Below are 21,357 nucleotides of genomic sequence, written 5' to 3' on the forward strand. Positions count from 1 at the left end.
GTGTAGTGTATGGTCCGCTTTAGTAGTTGAATTTATTTATGAAGATTTAGTGGTTTTTATGTTATCAAAGGTTTTATTGTACAGTCAAATTTCTTGGAAATTGGTTTTTGATTTTCATTAAAAAAATATTTTTACCAATTTTTAAACTTAGCCCAAATCTTATGACCAGATGCAGGCAGTACACGGGGCTATAATTCTGTCACATCTTCCTAATTGTCATTAAAGATCAAATTTCCATAGTCAATAAAAATTAATATTTTTTTGGATTCTTCGATAATTTTGTACTAGATGTCATTCACTAGTGGAACAATACATGGGATCTAGGAGCAAACAGGAACTTGATTATACATCTCAATATTCAACAATTGAGTACTATGATGTGTCATAGCCTAATAATTAATTAATTAAATATGTTATTAGGAATGTTACAAAGTAGTTCTAATGATTGTACACAGTATACTACTGCACTTTAGAATAGATTACCACTTGTTTCAGAATTAATTTCTCAAGCCAAATTTTTGAGTTATTTCTATCACATATTAAAACTGGTTTTCATAACAGTACCAATGGTAAAAAAATATAACTGCTAACAGAATTCCTTGTCTTTATGTTTTTATTTCACAAATTACAAAATGTATAAATAAACTGAGTATTAGCGGATCTTGACAACCTTTACATCTATGGTGTCATCAAAACTTATATTTTCTATAAACATTTTGTATGCAGAGCCAGTGCCTAATTAAATGCAGTTAAACATGAACATCAGAAGGAAAATGTTATCTTGGTCTAGCTCATTTAAACAAACATATTTATTAACAGCTTAAACTTTATATTATTACAATTCTAATTTTAAGTGGAGAACTAATATTTAAAAGAATTCATTCTCATTCTTATCTTTAATAATTTTTAAAACAAAGGTTTATAACAGAGGTCAAGCAAGGTTAAAAATTTGCATAAAAAGGCAGCAATTATTTCAAGTTTGAGCTAGTCTTAATTTTAGTCAATTGTTAATTTGTTGAAGGTTCCATTAACACCAAATATCTGTCCACAATCATTTCGAGATTCTGTTGGCCGTTTAGATTCATCAGTGATTCTTTTTTCATCCTCAATGAGAAAGTCGTACATCGATTCTATGGTTTTCTGCCATTCTCCTGCAACATTTACAGATATCATTTAAAAAAGAATAAAGAAAGTGGCATATATAGTTTTATAATATTATGTTCACAAACATTGTTATGCTTTGATTCATAGTTGATTGTATTAATAATGTATTGTGTCTCTTAAATCAAGCTAAAGGAACAGTAGTTAAATTATTACTATTTTGGATAAGTACTGCCAGGAGTGTGGTAAAGTTATGGATATTAGAGGAAGTATAGAAAAAAACATGCCAATATGAAAGGAGGAACTGGGTGGAAGAGGACATGGAGTATTATACAAAGAATACCTCAAGTTCTTCCTTAAAAAGCTTTTGTACATTTTGATTAAATAAGTTTTATGTTTTACTGGATCAGAGAAGTATTTTTGAGAATATGTGTTTTAAACTAAAATTTTCCTTCAAAATTATATCAAACCAGTGCTATAATGGGAATAAAGCTTGAGTGAAGAAAAAATATTTATTATGTTTATTCTAATCAATCTATTTTTTATAATTATGCATATTATTGATAATGTAGCATTTTGTTAATACACTTACTACTTGATTCTTCAACAGATGGTGCATCACCACCAAAATCTGATGGAAGTATTCTTTTTGGGATGTACTTGTAGAGGTTTTTGTGATCTCCATGAAAAATTTGAATCTGTAAATCAAAACAAATATACAATGGAAGTTAAAATATCATTTAGTGATGGTTTAGTATTAAAATTAACACCCTAACATGTGATATTGGTTTTTATATTTTTTGCATAGAAAGAAAGATAAGTGAAAGATATAATTCAATATCAACTATTTGTTTGATTGCTTTAAATATTTAAGTCCATTCTGATTTATTTACTGTTTTTAATTTTTTTTAATAGTTTCTGTTACATGTTAAATTTAAGGTTCTCTGAGACCCAGGTAATTAGGCACTGATTATGTTTATAAATCTGGAAAAAACGTCAAATGCCATATTTTTAATGCAGTCAAATCATAACCTGATGTTGAGAGTGTTATAGCTAAGTATTACTATTTTGGCGAATTTTCTTAAATTAGTTCCTTAAAATTCAAAGTTATAGGGTCTTAAAGTCTTATGGTGCAAAGCTACGTTGTAAACATGTAATATTATTAAAATAGGCAATTTTGTAAATAATATCCAACAGTTTTCTTTCTTTGTCTTCTTTTCAACTATCCAGCTGTTTTTCAGTCTTATGAAAAGTTTTTTATTGAAACATAAACCTATACAATTTTAGTAGGTTACACACCCATAATAGTATCTGATATCTTTATATATGATATATGATATAAAGATATCCATTTCACTTTCCGCTCAGTGCATAGTGAAATCTGATGCTGTCATAGACTTGACTGCTGGTTGTAGAATCTACGGCTATCTAATGGGATCCAAAAAAAGTTGGCAATAAAGAACCCTAAAAAAACTTTACATTATTTCAACATCAGAGACATCTAGACTACAAAAAAGTAACATGGATGGAGAGATATGCTCATTATTTCATCAGGTGCACTGTTGAGCGCACTACGATGCAATAGCTATGATTCTGACGCAGCTATGGTGGAAAGGGTTGATGCAATTCGAATGTTGAGTTCAGCTCCATTTCACCTTCCGTGAATAAAAAGATAAGTGCTTTCTGAAAGCAACAAAAGTTAACCCTTAGAGGTCTTGCACGTAATAGAAACATATTCTTTCATGTACGACAAGCCATATGTTAAACGTATAGAACTCTATGTAAACATTGTTTGCGGTTTTAATATAATTGATTACATTTTCAACTATGTGTCTAAATATGGTACATGATGCTTTCTTGCTACTGTGTGTAATTTTACCAAGCAGTAATATCGACAAAGATCCTCTGAGAATACATCTTCTCAATATTTATAATTTTTCCACTCCTTTGTCTAGTACAAAATACGTGTTTAACACTGGTTCTGACACTCCATGAACTTGATATGGCAGTCTAGACCCATTGAGTAAAGTTGGTCATTTGTCTCTCTGTAAATTGAACTCTTGAATTTTTGATCGCAGAAATACATAGTGTTTCCCCTTATGTTAATAGTATTCTCATTAAAACCATTATAAAATTTAAATAGAACTGAATGCTTTAATGTTTATAAAAACGTGGTTTTATTTTAGTTCTTATTTATTTATTTCTAGCGATAGTAACTTTTTTATATTGGTTGTAAAATGAGAAAAAAATTACACATTTACTCTCATGTTCAGTGTTATATAATATTCTCTCACAAAGTTTATATACCACTCAATCGTCAAAGTGTTAAATAAAAGAACTAAAAATGATAAAAAAAGAACATTATGTGAAATATTTTACTCACTCTGTTTTGTATCTTTCTTCTAAATACAGGTTTTAAGATGTTTGAGGCAGCTTCCACATATCCTGGAGCATTTATGGCAAAAATTCCTTTCACTCGCACTGGCAATCCTTCCTGTAAAAAAGATATTTGTTATGAAGTTTTTATTTTTACTCAATACCTTTATTGTGTAATATCAAAATTACCATTTAGACATTCAAAAGCAAAACTGTAATGCAGTTTATTGATGTTGTAACTTAGAGTTGAATTTGTACATACTAAGAGTTTTATTTGTTTTTAGTGTGTGCTGTTTTAGAATAAACAGTTATAATGCAAAACAAGTTTAAACATGAAGTGTACAACTTTTTTATTTGAAAATGTTGAAACATTCTTCAAGTTTAAATTTATGATTTTAAAATTTTTTTAATGAATTTAAATTACCGGAACAGACTCATATTGACCGTAGTAACTTTTTAGTTGTACAATATACTTTCCTCAATGGGACAAAAAAGGAAACTACTGTAACAATTGGAATGTTTTAGACCGGAGGTAGATTACAAGTGCTGGTAGTATACGCTTTGTGACCTAATTAGGTCTTGAAAACCAACATATGTATATATTTTATAGATCAAGTAAATAAATTAGACTGGAAGTGATTTTAATCAGCTGGAACTGGCTGTTTTTGACCACAGTAACTTTTAAGTAGTACGAAAGTTATACATTTTCTTTATCGCAACAAAGAGCCAAACTTGAACTATGTAACTTGAAAATTCTTATATGAAAAGTAAATTAAAAGAGCTGAAGTAAGACGCTTTATGATCAAAGTTGATTTCAGTAGTGTAATGCAGGGGTTAAAGATAGTGTTACTATTTAGCTTATGCTACAGATATAAAGCCTTTTATAAAACCCAACTGAGGTGTTTGTTGTAAGAAGTAGGCTTCTCAGACATTTATAGGCTGTGTGTTTGTGCTCGTACATGTATTGTTTTGATCGGGGAAACATGACAAACTCAAAATTGTCACTAGAATTACATTAGACCGGATTAAACTACAATGGCTATAACTATAACCTTTTTTATATATTGTCTTGATTGTGGCAAAATGGCAAACTCAACCATGGCATAGAAAATACAATTTTTTTAAATCAAAAGTACTTACCTACATACAGAGCCTAAAATAAGAGTCATTAGCAATTTTGCTTTGTCATTTAAAGCTGTCAATCATGGACACTAACATAATATATATCTACGATAAGCTTACTTCCATTCCTAAATTGCACAGAACCCCACCGTGCATTATTTCATTAATTGATATTGTCTTTGGCTTAAGGATTCTTCCAAACTGGCCTAAAATGATTCAATTATTACTGAAATCATCAGTACATTATCATGGGATGGTGGAGGATAATTAGAATCTTATAAAAACTGTTTCACTCTACGACTTCAGGTTCCAATAACACTGTTCTTTAATCTTAAATCTAAAATGGATCAGGAGATTGAAATAGCTTTAAGTGACTATCAATAATCTCAGGAGTGTTTAGAATGTTCAGAAAAATTCATTGACAAAACACTAGTTGTTAAATGTGCACAAATTCCTTATTTTAAACCCTTAAAGAGTATGTTGTGACATTTTAAGATCATGTTTGGGAGTATTTAGTATAAGAAATTGTTTGTGTTTGGTAATTTGCTATCAGTTTTTTGTTTTTTAAGTTTATCATGTTGATAAGAATGGTAATTTTCTTTGATTGTTCAGAGCAGGATTGCATGTGAAGTCAGGGACCTTCATAGTAGCTTGTTTCAAATCACACTGTTTTATTATTTAAGGAGAACAATGACAGGATGTCAATTGTTCAGACATTGTTTATCTTCAATTTTACAAGATTTGTCGAATGCGTGCACAGGTATGATTTATTAAATTATTTATCTAAAATTATTGTTATTTAGTTCTGTTTAAAATATTAATTGTTGAAAATTATCATTAAAGTGTTTACATTTAACATATTGTCATATTTACATAACTTATTTAAGGGTTTGAATATACTGTATGTTGTGTAGAGGCATACAGTGTAAACCTCCCTAGTAAATACGAGTAGCTCCCTGAGATTCTTGATTTTTTTATTCAGCATTAAACATGGCAATACTACATTACAAAAATGATAGTTTTGTTTTAAATGAAGATAAGATCCAACAAGTAAGATTTGAAAGGATGACTGGTTTATAGACATTTGTCAGAGTTTATGTTACAGAAATAGAGCTCTATACTTTGAGAATTGGAATCTGTTTCCTTTCTAAGGTGTCAAAGCCTTAAGGCATAAGGTTAAGCATACACAAAAATTAAAAACTAATCATATGGCAATGAACAAATTGTACGTGGCCTAACTTTAACAGAGTTGACTTAGTTGTCTGCTAATTTTATATATTTAAGTATTCTATAAGTAGTTTGCACTTGACAAATTTGGAAAAGGCAGACTTAAATTAGATTTTTTTAAAAATATAAACAAAATGATTTGGCGCTGAGAAGTTTTTGAGACTGCTTAAATTTTGCAACATTTACGTACATTATGCATAATAATATTATGTCTGCACGTAGTAAATACAATAAAGTACATACTTGGGTGAGGGAAGCAAATTTCAGTATAAGCGTCCATGGTAGCTCTGTCAAGTGAGAGGAGTAAAAGCCTTTACAGTCAATAACCAGGTAGTCTCCTCTGCAAATCTCGTCTTGCTGTATTCTTGCATCAGTGATTGCCAAGATTCGTCTGTACAAAGCCTTCAGATCTTTCGTCACAAATTTCTTGCCCTTCTCTCCGTTGAACGACATGATGCACACCCGGACACCATCAGGTGTCAACTCTGCACTGGGGAAAAAACGGCTGCAACAGATTGAGTATTTATTTTAGTATCATCTATCATAAGTATTGGCAACATCTTCATAATAAGCTCATTGGCCTTGTCATAGACTAATCAAAGATCTGTTAGGCTAAATTAGATTAACTTTTGATTAATAATACATTTAATATACTATTTTGTAGAAGCAATAAGTGAAATCCTTTTAGTTTGTTTAGTAAGGAACTAAAATTGTATTCTCTGGATACAAAGCTGAACTGAAGGTAGTAGTAAGTAAATACTGAAAGAATATCAGAAAACTGATATTTATTTATGACAAGAAATTCCACTGTTCAATTATCAGCAGTTAATATCTAATTCAGCATCTGTCTTCTACTTTTTCAATGTCAAATTTTCATTTCCAGAATCGTAATCAGGAGGCTTTATTCTTGAACATAGAGTACAGAGTCGGCATCAATAAACATTTCAATAATTAATGTACAAAAAACATGAGCACAAACAATGTTTGATAGTCCTTCAAGCTGAGCAGTGAGCCAAATACTTGTTCATTGTGTAAATTGATCTCTCTACAAACCATTTTCGCAGCATTGTCTTCAGCACCTTAACATTATGTGTAGGAAGTAGGAGCTTTGCCCCTGCATATTAAGGGTTTCTTTTCAAACAGGGCAGTTCTGTGAGATGGAATAATGAAGTCTTCTGCATGTCGTGTAGGCCGCCCATGAAAATCTTTATTTTTTGGTAAGTCAAAATTGCTGGCAAGTGAAATCACATCAAGTACAGGGATGTAATATTCAGTTTATTAAGATTCTTGTGTCTCTGCAGCTGTCATATGGCAGTGAGTTAGCTATGATTCTCAGAGCTTTCTTCTGTGGAACCATGATTCTTTGCAGATTTTCACAAGAACTGTTACCCCATAGGACTATACCATACTTAATACATGACTCAAAAAGTGCATGATAAACCATCATTTTTGCCTTAGGGAGTACTAATGGATTTCACTCTTTTGAGAGCAAAAATAGCAGAGTTGAGCTTAACTTAAGGTGATTCCCAGATGTTTTGTTGAATGCACTTGTTCAAGTCCAAGTTCCATAAATATCATGCTTGTGTCTTCTGAGTGTCAGTTGTATTGTTTTACCTTCAACTGGGTCATTATTTTCGAAATATTGCTGGGCCAAGCTGACTGAAATAAACATTTTAATTTTGAGTTACTTTATTGATATACTTCTGGAAAAAAGAATTGTATCGTCAGCATAAATAACAGGATTACCTTTTGACAATCCATAAAAAATATTGTCTAAAGGCTTAGTTTTCATTGTTACAAGGTGCTTATTGTCTGATGGGAAGGTAGGAAGACAATTTTTATTAACCAAGAATGAACAGATTTTTTTGGACTTCCTCAATATTTTTAATTAAACAATCATCCAATGTTTCAAATTCTTCTAATTTTTTGGTAGTGATTGGGGACCCATAATGAACTTTGAAAGTATGAAAATTTGACTGTTGGCTAGAATTGTTTTTATTTAAGTCTGTGTGTTTTCCTTTAACAGGAATTGACATCAACTCTGTTCTCGGTATGTTGTCCTGGATTAGTTCCAGTTGTTCTCTTGTGGCTAGAACACAGCTTGGCAAGTCTGTTGAAGGTTTTCTTGCTTTAGATGCGTGTAGGGAAACACTAAAATAATTTTGTTTATGCTTTGTAAATTTACTTCTTTTCAGAGATCTTTTTCTTGGTGCAATTGAATAGGTTTAATCTGTTTTAATGTTTATTTGATTTCTGAGAGTTTCAAATTTCAGTTCAAGTTTGTCCTGTTGCGTTTTCAGATCGGAAATATCAAGTAGAAGAGGTGTCAAGGGAATCTGGGGAATGTGCCCTAAATTGTATAATTGTAATTCTGTATTTCTTATTTGAGTTTCTGAACTTTTAAAAGTTATTGTCACTTCCTCAAAGTCAAGATTCACTGTGTTAGTCTGTTTCAGCCGATTAGTAAAAGGTATTATAGATTCATCTGTCATGGTAACTTTGTCATGCAATATAATACACTGGAGTCCTGAATTTTTATTTTAGTTTGAAATAGAGTTACTGTATTTTCTAAATTTTTTATTTGAGTGAGGTGACTCTCAATATTATTTGACTCACTTTCATGCCATGCCATTCAAAGATATTTTGAGTCTCTGAATATATTTGTTTTTTTTTATCAATTTGGGCTTGCAGCCCATTATTTGTTTGTAAGAAAATTTCAATTTCCCCTAAAAGCTTCCCTTCATTTTTTCCATTTCTTCTACTTTTACCACCATGCTTTGTAATTTGGCTTCAAGTCTAGAATTTCTTGTTTAAGAAATGTATTTTCTGTAAGCAATACTGTTGCAGAACTGATCTTCCTCGTTTTCAAAATTATTCTCAGCCAAACTTAGTTCCAATCCAGCTAGTAATTGGTTAGCAATTAAAGAGTTATTATCGATACAGACATTTTATAAATTTGTATGTGAATGACAGAAAATTTCCTGTAAATCCTTTTCACACCCTTTGCAAATCCAGATTTTCACTTCCTTTTTTTGTAATTTTTTAAGGTTTTTTTTAGATATATTTAGACTACCTGCATGATACCACATTCCACAAGTACTTGTACATTTTATGCCTGAATATTTCACCCCGATGGTACAGGAGTCACAGGGATATTTGGTTGGCATGATTTGGCAGTACTTAAGATGAAATGAAACAGTAAACCTTTATTTATTGGAGATTTATCTGAGTTTTCTGGTTCAATAATAAAATAAAAAATGTTTGATAGTATTGAATGGAGATTTTTGTGGTTTCTCTGGTCCAATAATGAAATAGATTGTAGATGTCGAGTTATGCAGAATATTAAAAAGGTTAACAGTGCTGATGTATGACAATGTAGTCGAGTCAGTGGGCCTGTGCATTTGTCAGATGTCTAGCTGTGGTGTCAGCAACTGCCGGTCAACACTCCCAGTCAGAGTGACACACTTTTAGTCAGGTAGCAGGTGTTGAGTTGTAGAGCACTGCTACGTCTTAAATCTTGCGTCACTACTAGCTATGAGTTGGAAGTTGTAGAGTAATGTCACAAAAGTGGTTATCTATCCTTCTCTTAATTATTTTTTATTTACTAATGTAAAAGGTGTACTGTTGCAGTGTCTTATTCTTAAAATAGGACGAGAAAATATGTTTATATGAATAAGTAGTTGCTGTCTGTCAAAGTAGGTCAGTATTTAGTTGGTATTATGTTTGGTTGTTTGAATTCTTGATTGGACACTTAATTCTTCCCTATTTTTATAATTACGTTATACTTACAGTTGTTTGGTGTAATAATGGTGAGTAGTTAGTAAGTATTTAGTTGTTTTACATACTAAAAAATTCACAATATGTTGAAGGACTTTCACTGTTGTTATCGAGTGTCCGCCATCTTGGTTTGGTGTCCACCCCCAATGGTTCCTACTTATACACAATTATAAGTTTAAATTGGAAAATTGTATCCTCTTACTAAAAACAAATGTTTATCTCATTTAATGTATACTTTAGGAAATCTACTGAGAAGTCATGTATAAATTTCTTTGCAAACTAATCATACTATTCAAGCCTAGTTTAAGGGCTTTAAATATACATACATTACATCAACACTTTCCCTGATGTCTTTTTGTGTTGGATCTCTGTTCAAAAATATTTCTGGAAGCTGTTGTCTCATCGAATAAAATGTGTCTATTTTGTGCTTAGTTATTTCCGTACTCAGTTTTGTTCCGAGCAGACAGGAGCGTATCTTTTTCTCCGCAATGGTGTCTGAAAAAATATATATGTATTTCATTGACAGTAAATATATAAAACGCATATTTGTTCTTCTTAATTTCATCTGATCAAATGATTGTCATTAAAAGGTGGCCTTATGTAAGGTTACTTACCTTTTTCAAGTATTTTACCTAGTTAAATTCATGGTCTCAAGAGGTGGTGTTTGATATTTCCATTCCATTCAAAACGTGTAATTTAAATTTCTAACGAGTCTTTAATCATCACAGACATACCTAGTTATACTATTAAGTTTGATTTATTACAAGAAATATATTGTCTACCAGAGAAATGGAACTCCTGAGTGGATGAACTTGAGCCAAAGTAACATCCAAACATCACAGGTCTAAACAGGCAATTTATATTATTTATTTATAAAATTGTTTTTTGAAAGAAATACATGGCACAGCTAAACCAAACAGAACACCATACTTATTCACATTCTAGGTTGGTCATTTAGTAATGTCATGTAAATAAGATTTAAGCTCAGTTTTCAGTTTTAATTTATAGGCCTATTTTAAAGATAGATGGTACAAGATATCTCAAATCAATGTATTCACAGTAAAACAATAATAAATGTTATGATTTAAAAACTTAGAAGTAATTTTCAAATAAAACAAGTATTTATAGTAAAGTGTTGCCTCAATCTTTATATATCATAAATCAGTATATACACAGGTCATATACTATTTATGCTATAGTATGAGATATTATTTCAAGCTTGGACATTTGGTTGTATTATTTATTAATAATGTAAAGAGATCTCAATTAATAATCTTAATACAAGTGCTATTGCAGAAGCTAGTCTTCTATACTCATACAGTTTTAAACAATATATAACTAGACTTTAAACTACTTGTGTTTCAAGTAGTTTAAAGTTTAAACAAAACAGAAAAACCAGTGTTCATTGTTTTAATTTTCGAGTTCCCAGAACCCTTCATCAGAAACACACTGTTTCAACAATTGCTAAAGAGCTGAAATTTTCACAAAATATTTTTAAAACCTATTTAATGAATTGTGTAGAGTTTGAAAATGTTTGTTATATAAATGGGCAAGTAATATAAAATCAAACGTTTAAATCTCTTCGTGGGACACCCTGTATATAACATTCATTTTGCATTTAAATTTATATATTTTATTTCTACATAAACAAGGATGAGGTCTATGATGATGCATGTCCAACCATGAATTTTGGCTGATTGACATTGAAGCCTATCAGTAGTCTGACACAGTTTCACTTTTGTCTGCTGGTTGTCTATCTATATTGTCTATATTTTTTTCTAGATATGTCTATCTGTACTCAGGAAGTGAAGCCATAAGACACGTGGTATGGCGATCTCCTATCTTTCTATATGTTCTCTGGTGTATGCAATATATATAGTGCAGTGTAATGCACTGTGTTATGGTTTGTGCTTTTTCTGATGTTCTGAACTTTCAGGTAATTGCTCGGTTTTTTAAGTACAACATAGTCTGTTGCCAAGTTTGACTTTAACAAATTCATTCTTATTTATTTGTTGTTTACTATTTTTGTGTGTATATTCAACATTATCTTAAGTTTTTTGGCACCTGCAGAAAAGAATAGAATCTGTTCCTTGAAAAATAGTGTTTCAATTATTGTAACATAAAAATACAATGAAAAATGTCCAAAATTCTGTTAGCAGTTTGATGCTTTATATACCTGCCATCATACACATTGGTGGGGCGTGACAATGTACAAGACCGAAAGTAATTAAAAATAATACACAAACTATAAAACTTTTAAAATTTACTCAACAACACTGTATGTTTTTGAAATGGCTGACATCTTGAAAACTTAAGAGGAGTTGAAAACGTAAGTACAAACATTGATTTAGTCTGCTTAAAGCTTATAGCATTGTTTTGTATTTGTGGTTTATATCATCTATTACAAAGATAAAAATTTTTCATACAATTATAAAATTCTTCATCTATAAAATTTAGACTAAATTTAACTGAGTTAAATACCTTCATCTAGAAAGTTTTACTAACTTCTACTGGGTCCTGAAATATTATAAGAAACATGTAAGTATAGCCATCACACCAGGTTTCGTCGCAGTATCTTAATAATTGCAGTGGTAATCAGTACATGTATTCAAGATTCAAAAAGTCTTTATTCATCATATACAAGAATAGTGTCAAGTAATATTACTTTCATAATAAGAATACTGTCAAATAAAAACACAAATTTGCCGTTAAAATACCATTAAATTAATTATATATATATATAAAATAGTTACCTCCCAATTTACCTTCTTTCCAAAAATTCCTCAAATGAATACAGTGCTAGTTTCAGCAGGTAAGATTTTCGTTTCATTTTCATTTTTTTAAAGTTTAGTTCTTTACTTACCTCTCTTGGTAAGTTTTTAAAGAACTTATGTCCCATAAAATCAGTTTTTTTTTTGAAAAATTCAAGATTATGTTGTGGGACATTTCTGTTATGCCTTGTGTTGTATTGATGACTAACTAGAATTGGAGTGATTTTTCCTTCTTGTTTCGCATAAAGAACTTTTTCATAAATATATAAACTGTATACTGTTAAAATTCCATTTTCTGTAAATAATTTTTTAACAGAGTCAGTCCATACATGCTTTATTCCATATGATAAGTGTGAATGTACTAGAGAAAAATATACGGATCGTGAAGTTTGTAAGCTACAAACCCTTTACAATTGTCTCAGTGCATAAATACTGGAAGACATTTTATGAATAATATGGTCAACATGTTTATTCCAGAAAAGGTTTTCATCAATTAAAATCCTAAAAATTTGATGTATTCAACTTGGCTTACTTTGTCTTCGTTCACATTGATGCCAATATTAATTTTGGTTCTGGTTTGTCTTGTAGAAAAAGAAATAAAATTCGATTTGGTGTAATTTAAAAGTAATTTTTTGCCATCTAAATATTGTTTTACTAAATTTATGCTGATGTGAAATATATTACGATTTATTATGATGTTGAAATAGATATTTCAATGTCTTCTTATGAACTACCAGATACTGTAATATTAGTATCATCCACAAACTGACAAATATAACAATTTTGAGGGACTATTTTGGGTATTCCATTCATGTAACACAGAAACAGTAAAGGACCCAAAATTGACCCTTGTGGTACTCCATAATTTATGGTTTGTATTGCAGATTTGCACATTGAATTTCCTAATGTAACGGTATTTACTTGATTCTAATTGTGGAGATGTGTGCTCTACTTCAACATATTGCTTTTGCTCTGTTAAATATGATCTGAACCATGACAGTTCTTTATTTTGGATTCGTAAATTATTAAGAGATAATATTAATTCTGGATGATACACGCTGTCAAAAATTCGAGAGAGATCTAAGAAAATTCCAACTACTTTTTCACCTTTATCAATAGTATCAATTATTGATCTAATAAATTCAATGCCTGCAGTAATCGTTGATTTACCCTTCCTAAAACCATGTTGTTGATTATGCAACAAGTTATTGATTTCTAAGTAGTTCATAAGTTGAATGTACACAACCTTTTCAAAAACTTTAGAAAAAAACTGGCAAAAGGAACACTGGTCTAAAACATGATGGATCGTTCGGATTTCCTTTTTTATAAAATAGGAATTACCTTAGCACCCTTAAGGGGAGCACGAGTGTTGTATCTTTCCCATGTTAATTTTGCATATTTTGAGCACAGCCTTCTCAGACACCATTAAAGATAATTGAACCAAATTTTTACCAGGTATTCTAGACATGTTAAAGTACACTTTAACACATGGATTTAAAAGAATATGAATTAATATTTTTTTTTTATTTTTTAATATTACAATACATTTTTTTGAATTAAAAAAAATATTTAATTTTTTTTTCTTTTGAACTGTTAGAGATATCTATATTTCCTTGTGTTAAAGTGTGCATTAGTATGTTGGTGAATTGTGGTAAAAATTTGGTTGAAATAAATGGAGTAGTTCCTGAGGAATCTGCGTTCAAAGTTTAAAAAACCTGTTTTTCGGGAAACGGCAAAAAATGATGAATACATAAAATTGTAAGCAAAAATTTAGTTTAAAGTATCTAAAACAGGCCAGCTCCATAGCTTGGGTCATCAGGATCTTCTTCCTTATCTTCCAGCTTTCTCTTCATTTGTCTTTTCCTTTGCCTCGCTTGCTTTTTGAAATCTGAAGAGTTACGCTCTGATGCTTTGATGCGGTGTTGGTCCATTTGTTTCATGCTAAGAACAGTAAACTTTCCAATGTTTATCTCTAGTTTTTGGAACAACTTGCGTTTAGTTACATTACCACTATTGAACACTGGCACAGTATCATATATTCCGAATTGTAGTGTTTTCAGTCCAACAAAGCCTGTTTTGGGTAGCCTAGACCAAATAACCGCATTCACACTTTCGTTTGGATTTTGTGTCTTGCCGTGTAAACATTTCGGCAACAGTTCTTTGTCAGATAGACTTTTAAAAACTGGTTTTATAAATTCCATTACAGCCACATGATTACTATTTTTGTGGCTGTAAGTCTCACCTTTAGTATTTGCCTTTTATAATCCGCACCAACTTGTCTCGCCTTTCGGACACAAACCGTGGTGTGGGTCATTGTCACTTGAAATCTTGTGGAAGTACAAAGCCCAAATGTCTTTCACCATGTTGTCGAGACTGTCTGTGTTCCTTCTTATTGCTAAACCATAGTAGGCCTGGAGTTCATCAATGACAGCTTGAGATAGCCTATTCTTGTCACCTAAGCCTTTACCGTCAGACAAAATAATACGTTTCTTTTCTGATTTTAGTCTTCTCAATCTTGTGCCCATTTTTTTCTGGATGTCCCAGACATTCCAGTTTAGATATTTTATGATCAGGACCATATGGTTCCAATTCTTGGACAGCGATGAAACCTTTGGAATCGCCATCTCCCAAGTACTGAGTATATCTTGCGTATTTAAGCACTGCACAAATGATTTCAAAAATTAATTATGTACACTTTAAAACGTTTTTATATAATGTGTTGTACATCAAATTACTCGTTATAAGTTGTAGAATTTAATAAAAAAAATAAATCTTTTTTTTTTCAATTTTTGCCCTCGTGCTCCCCTTAAGTTCAATTGGAAACTGGCCAGAAATAAGAGACACATTTATTAGATGAGTAAGCGGTTTTAGAATGAATGGAAAAGATTGATTCACCAGTTTAATTGCTATTTACATTGTTATTAAAAATTGAAGGGTGGTATTTTGCTCTGGAAATCATGTGAAAATAGTTTCTGAAAATTCTATCAACGATTTCAATTGATATATGAAGATTATAATGAATTGTTAATAAAACTATTCACTAGAATAAAATTGTAGATTCACCTGGAACTTGTGGTAGGTGTGGTTGTTGTTTCATCCAATCTTTTACTTGAATAATTTTTTTCTTCATTTGATCCTCATCATAATTTATGTCTGCTTCTATACATCTTCGCTGTTCCTCTGTGACTGGTGCAAGGGACATTATTGTGAAATCTAAAATTAATACAAGTTATAGGATAACACGTCTATCATGCATTTATTGCATGCTTCTACTGAAACTTTGTAAAATAATAATAATATCAGAAAATCACTATTACAAAACTGCACACAAAAAGCATTCTAAAACAATAATAATTTTAAACATATAATAATTATTTTCAGTATAAATAGTTATGCCTATGATTAGGCATTACTGTTCTGTCTTTAAACATTTCAGCTAATCGAATTAGTAGTTTTATTTGTTAGCTTTAGTTATATTTTTACCAACCTTATGGCGCAAATGCACCTATAATTATTCAACTGATTTGAAATATTACATAATGTATGAAAGACTATATAAGATAGAGTCTTGACGTACACAAACACGTATCACAGTTAATGTTATCAACCAATACTTCTGTCAAGTGTTATATTTTAAGTACTCGTGATATTACTAATTTTAATGATATTATTATGTCTCTATTATAGCTTTTAAAATAGTCCGTAAACTCTCGGTGTTTTTCAAATAAATCTAGACGAATATTTTTTTAAGTTTTCAAAATGTTTTTCTAAAAATGATTTGTTCTTACAAATATATTTGCATTCAGTTTTTTTCAATAAATCTTATCTGGATTAAATAAGGAGTATTTTTGTTTAATTTTTAAGCAATATTTTTATAGTTTGCTGCTAACTATTGTTGTTAGGACAACTAGTAAACATTAAACAGGAAAGTATACCAGTGACTGTTCGAATTTAAGGTACATTAAAAATGTGAAACCCCTGGATCACTAAATGTGAGGACTGTACTTCAGTTGGAAATGGGAAATAATGGGGATGAAAAAGTTTTTGTCATACAGTTTATTTACAAAATCTGTAGTCAAATAATACTTTTGCTTATATTTAGCAAGTCCATTTCTCAACACAACTATATCTTGGCTTGTATTACATTGTAGTTATATATTTTTGTAGTATATATCTCTATGATATTATAAAATTGAATATGAAACTATGAAATTTAAAGTTTTTCTCAAATTAAGATGACAAAGTAACTAAAAAAAGTAAACTTACTTTTAAGTAAAGTAAGTTTACTTTACTTTTTTTTTACTTTTTACTTTACAAAGTAACTCCCTTTTATCGTGGGTTCATTCTCTAAGGCAGTGAATTATATTTAAAATATTAAACTGTGTCCAAAATACAAATAAGTTATTACAGTAGCAGTTTTTTCACGTTGGAGCTTAAAAAAAAGTTATTTTATTAGCATTATTTTATCACTGCAATACTAAAGGGTAATATAAAGCAGCATGATGAAGTTATAATAAATGATGTTTTAATTTTGAACATAAAAGTACTTACAATAAAAATAAATGTTAACCATTTAAATAAAAAAATTATATTATTACAAAAAAAAACCTGCACAATTATTTATAATGAAAAATGTATCCTTTTTTTACCTTAGGTGATTTAAAATTTAATTTAAAATATCATTTAATGTATGATTTAATATTTGAATTATTACAAAAAAACTGGTAAATGTTATATTAATAAAATTTGTTTAAAATGATATTTTTCAGGGCAACTATTGAATAATTCGAAAAAATATACAAAATAACAACACATCATATTATTTTGAAACAAGGTGTCAGAAGAACAGTTGTTTAAAGCTTCTGCAATGTATTATATTACAGTATGAAATAAGTAAATGATTCTAATTAAGTTTGCACAAAGTCATTTATGTCTTTACACAAAAATATTTATTTAAATAATATTTAGTTGTATCATAAGAAAGATTCTTATCTATGTATATTATTATTATTATTGGATTTCTTGATTTTTGTATGGCAATATTAGGTAACTAAAACTACTATTTTCTACCCACATTCGGCATCAATCCAAACTGTATATCGCTCTTACACTCTAGATGAGCATTTGTGGATTTTAAATGCATACAACTAAAATACTCAACGACTTCTGAAGTTCCAATATTAATGTCATGAGAGTATTTTTATTAGGTTTAAAACAGCTGATTACTAAAACATTAAATGTGTTTCAGTCTCAATCCATTAACCAACTTCATATCAGCTGTTTAGTTATAATGATTCGATGCAGCCTTTACCTTCATCTTTGCTTCAGTAGATCGGAAATCTAGATAGATTTTATGAGCAGTTTTCACATATTGTGTTATTACAAAAATTGATTTTGATGTACTTATTTAAGTTTAAAATATTTCTTTATAACTTTAATCATTGACAACAAAATTAATTCCAGTATAAACAATGATGAATAAAACAAAATAATACATTTTCCCAAATGTTCTTTTATTAACTTAATAAACTGGTTTTAATTTGTTCGGATTTGAAATTAATATATAAACAGTTAAATAGTTTTAACTTAAGAAAATAAAATTATAGTAAACTTACATGTGTCGGACACAGTGTGTGTGATAAGCAGATACTCACCACTGTCACTTTGTCTAGTGACTTATCATTGAAGAGTAGACAAGGTACAATTGCGATATGAGATCTGCTCTCGACTGATTGGTGGTCTGTTTGTAATCTTTACCAATTCTAATACTAAAATTGAAATATAGTGATTGTGCTATGGAAATGTGTGGTTAAAATAAGTATACTCTCGTTATTGATAAACCATTCTTAAACCCAGAATTAGATCAAAGACAGTATTAATGTAATATGTGATTTAACAGACTGGTAAATGTGGATTTTTATCAAACTAGTGGAAAATTATACTTATGTATTCATACAAGACTTTTTGAATATTAAAAATACCCCTTCCGCCATGTAGTCAGAAAAAATGAAAATTTCACAGGTGACTTTCATTACGAAGTATCAGACTGGAGATATGTGATTAGTTTATAAAGATAATCTGTTCAACACTCATGGTATAATGACTGAAGGTTTGCAAGTTAATATACTTGTATCATTTTCTAATACAGTGTTTCGAAACTCCATCATCTTTCATCCTTACATGACAAAAATCATTATACGCATATAAATTTGTCTAAAAACATAGACTAGATTTTGTTGTTATCAATCAAAAATTATTTTTGTGAACTATCCACTTATAATGTTTAAATATTATTCTATATTTAAAACATTTTGTATTTATTTTTGAAATCTTATGACGTATAAAAAATCATGCAAATATACTACTGTTTTACACGCACGTGCACCACGCACGCACGCACGCACGCACGCACGCACGCACGCACGCACGCACGCACGCACGCACGCACGCACGCACGCACGCACGCACGCACGCACGCACCCACGCACGCACGCACGCACCCACGCACCCACGCACCCACGCACACACGCACACACGCACACACGCACACACGCACACACGCACACACGCACACACGCACACACGCACACACGCACACACGCACACACACACACACACACACACACACACACACACACACACCTCTTTTCCTCTGTACTCTTTTCTCATTTTAATATTGTTCTATTTTGTTCTATATCATAATTTAGATAAAACCGATCCTTTTTCAAACTTTAAATGGTTGCCAAAATTTGGAAACCGAAAAGATATTAAAAAAATAAGTAAGCATAAAAGTTACTTGAAATTGTTTTACGTTTCTAAAAAGCATGCCATTTCTGGCTAATGTATGCACAATATCTGAGATAAAAATTTTGTGCAAATGTAAACGATCGCCATCTTGAAACTTTTTATTGGTTGAGAATGGCTAACAAATGTATTACTCAAGCCAAGAGTACTAATACAACTGTAACAAATTTGCTTTGAATTGGTCATAAATTACAGTCATTATTCTGTTTATGTCCATTTTTGCAATGTTATTGTGTATTTCTTAAAACTGTGTATGTCCACTATGATAAAACTTTTCAAAATATGAAAAAACACAACAACAATCATTGTTGTGAATGACCCGAGAATTCTAAAACAGTTTTATATTTTGCTGTATTATATCTAATAGTGGAAATATAATAATTCCTTTTCCATACTTTGAATGGTGGCCATTTTGAAAACTTAATAGATAATGTAAAATGATTAAGAATAAAGGTTGCTTGAAATTGCTTTACTATAACTGATAAGAAACAAAACAATGAAATAGAAGAAAAAATATTTATAGTATTTCTTATTTTTTTGTAAATATTTATATACTAAAAAATTTTGTTTCTATATAAAATAACTTAACATACAAAATATAGATAATTTTACTATATGCAAGGTGTTGTTCTTCTTATCATATTTGAAGATGTTGTCATGAATTAACTAATATACCTATTATAAACATGTCACAGGTGAAAAAAGGTCAAGGACAGTCTATGATAAAATTAATGGTAACATCAAAATATAATATAAAACCATAAAAACAAATGAAAACAAGTTAACACATAATGGTCAATTACACAGTTTTTAATGTATTTAAATCATGAAAAAACTAACATAAGCTATTGCTATTAGTTTATTTATTGAGCTGTATGATTTTTGACACTATTCTGTATACAATTTAGGTACATTTGAAGGAATAAATGATAATTCAGTCTTGAATTGGTAGAAGACTTATTCAATGGCATTAGCAGTGAAGGCGATTCATTAGTTGATTGAATGATTTCTTACAAGAGTTAATAAAACAGACGTTTGTGTGAAATTCATTCAAGTTATGATATTTTTTACATTATTTAACTTAGTTTTGCCTCTAAAATTGTCAAAATTGATTGTATTGATAGTAGTACATAATTGCCTTTATCTATTACCAAGATTAATTATTTAAAAAATTATAAACTTATTTTCCCTAGATTTCATTTATTGCTTTTAATATTGTTTTATATATATATATATGTATCAAATTTATTTGCCAATTTATTTTTATAGTACGTTTAAGTGTACACATTTGATGTACTGAAAATAGTTAGTAAATTGTTCACATTTATAAATTATTAGCTTTAGAACTGTGAGCAGAACCCTTTTATGAAATAACTGTAGTGTAACTTTCAATCAAGTGCATATTATTGACAGATTGCTGCCAAAGACGTTAATCCTATTATTAGGAATTTTAAAACATTTGACCATAATTGTATAAATTTACTTAATACATACTTATTCATCCCAAAGATTTATTTAATTAAGAAGTGGTGTCACCAATATTAATTGTAAGAGGTTTGAATGTGACCAGACTTACTTGTATGTAATCTAGCTCATATGATATCAAGGGGAATACCGCTCATTACATCATTGATATATTTTATCCTAGCAATTCATTAATAAGCTCTTAAATACAATATGACTCAAACCACTTAGAGCTGTTTTTAAAGTAGAAAGTAATAATAAAATATTAAAATAAATATAAATGATTTTCTAATCATTTAAGTACTGGGGTTTGAGTGTGTGAATAAAACAAGCATATTGTAATATTTCAAAAAGACTACTGTTGTTTATGAAGATATTATGATGAGTGGTTTATTAATTTCAGTCATACTTTATTACATAAGTAAGATCTTAAATTTATTAAGCCAAGCAGAGACTAAGTAATAAAACAAGTCTCTCATTTTATGACTCGTTTTAATTTAATGATAAATTCCATTGTTATTCAAATCATTCAAAGTTTGTTTAAAAACTTTAACATGGTCACGGCTATGTGTACCTGATCGGGTACACACCAGGCTTTCATAAAGCGTGTTGTATTGTAATGGGATACATGTTATTATGCATTTCCTTATTGCGTTTTTATTGTTTGCCTGTCTTGGTGAGTACCCATTGGGTGCACAATTACATAATTTTTAAG

At 30.0% G+C, this 21,357-nt stretch overlaps 2 protein-coding genes across 4 annotated transcripts in view; one reads left to right on the forward strand and one right to left on the reverse strand.

Annotated features, from left to right (window-relative positions):
* Positions 1-21,357, forward strand: part of LOC124354747 (COBW domain-containing protein 1-like) — a 225,382-nt gene that overhangs the window by 82,424 nt on the left and 121,601 nt on the right. The gene's annotated exons all lie outside the window — the stretch shown is intronic.
* LOC124354749 (retinol-binding protein pinta-like) lies at positions 596-18,097 on the reverse strand. Of its 3 annotated transcripts, none has more exons than XM_046805423.1 (8): positions 17,990-18,097; positions 15,438-15,587; positions 9,930-10,098; positions 9,616-9,756; positions 6,070-6,331; positions 3,485-3,595; positions 1,694-1,799; positions 596-1,151 (listed from the first exon to the last, which is right to left on the reverse strand). In XM_046805423.1, the coding sequence occupies exons 2-8, from the start codon at positions 15,574-15,576 to the stop codon at positions 997-999; spliced, it is 1,083 nt and encodes a 360-aa protein (XP_046661379.1). In that variant the 5' UTR covers positions 15,577-15,587; positions 17,990-18,097; the 3' UTR covers positions 596-996. The 3 variants fall into 3 exon arrangements, with proteins under 3 accessions (XP_046661379.1, XP_046661378.1, XP_046661380.1); XM_046805422.1 differs by lacking the exon at positions 17,990-18,097 and adding an exon at positions 15,862-16,014; XM_046805424.1 differs by lacking the exons at positions 9,616-9,756; positions 17,990-18,097 and adding an exon at positions 15,862-16,013.

Source organism: Homalodisca vitripennis, chromosome 2, assembly GCF_021130785.1.
Source record: "Homalodisca vitripennis isolate AUS2020 chromosome 2, UT_GWSS_2.1, whole genome shotgun sequence".
In the NCBI taxonomy this organism is placed as follows: Eukaryota; Metazoa; Arthropoda; class Insecta; order Hemiptera; family Cicadellidae; genus Homalodisca; species Homalodisca vitripennis.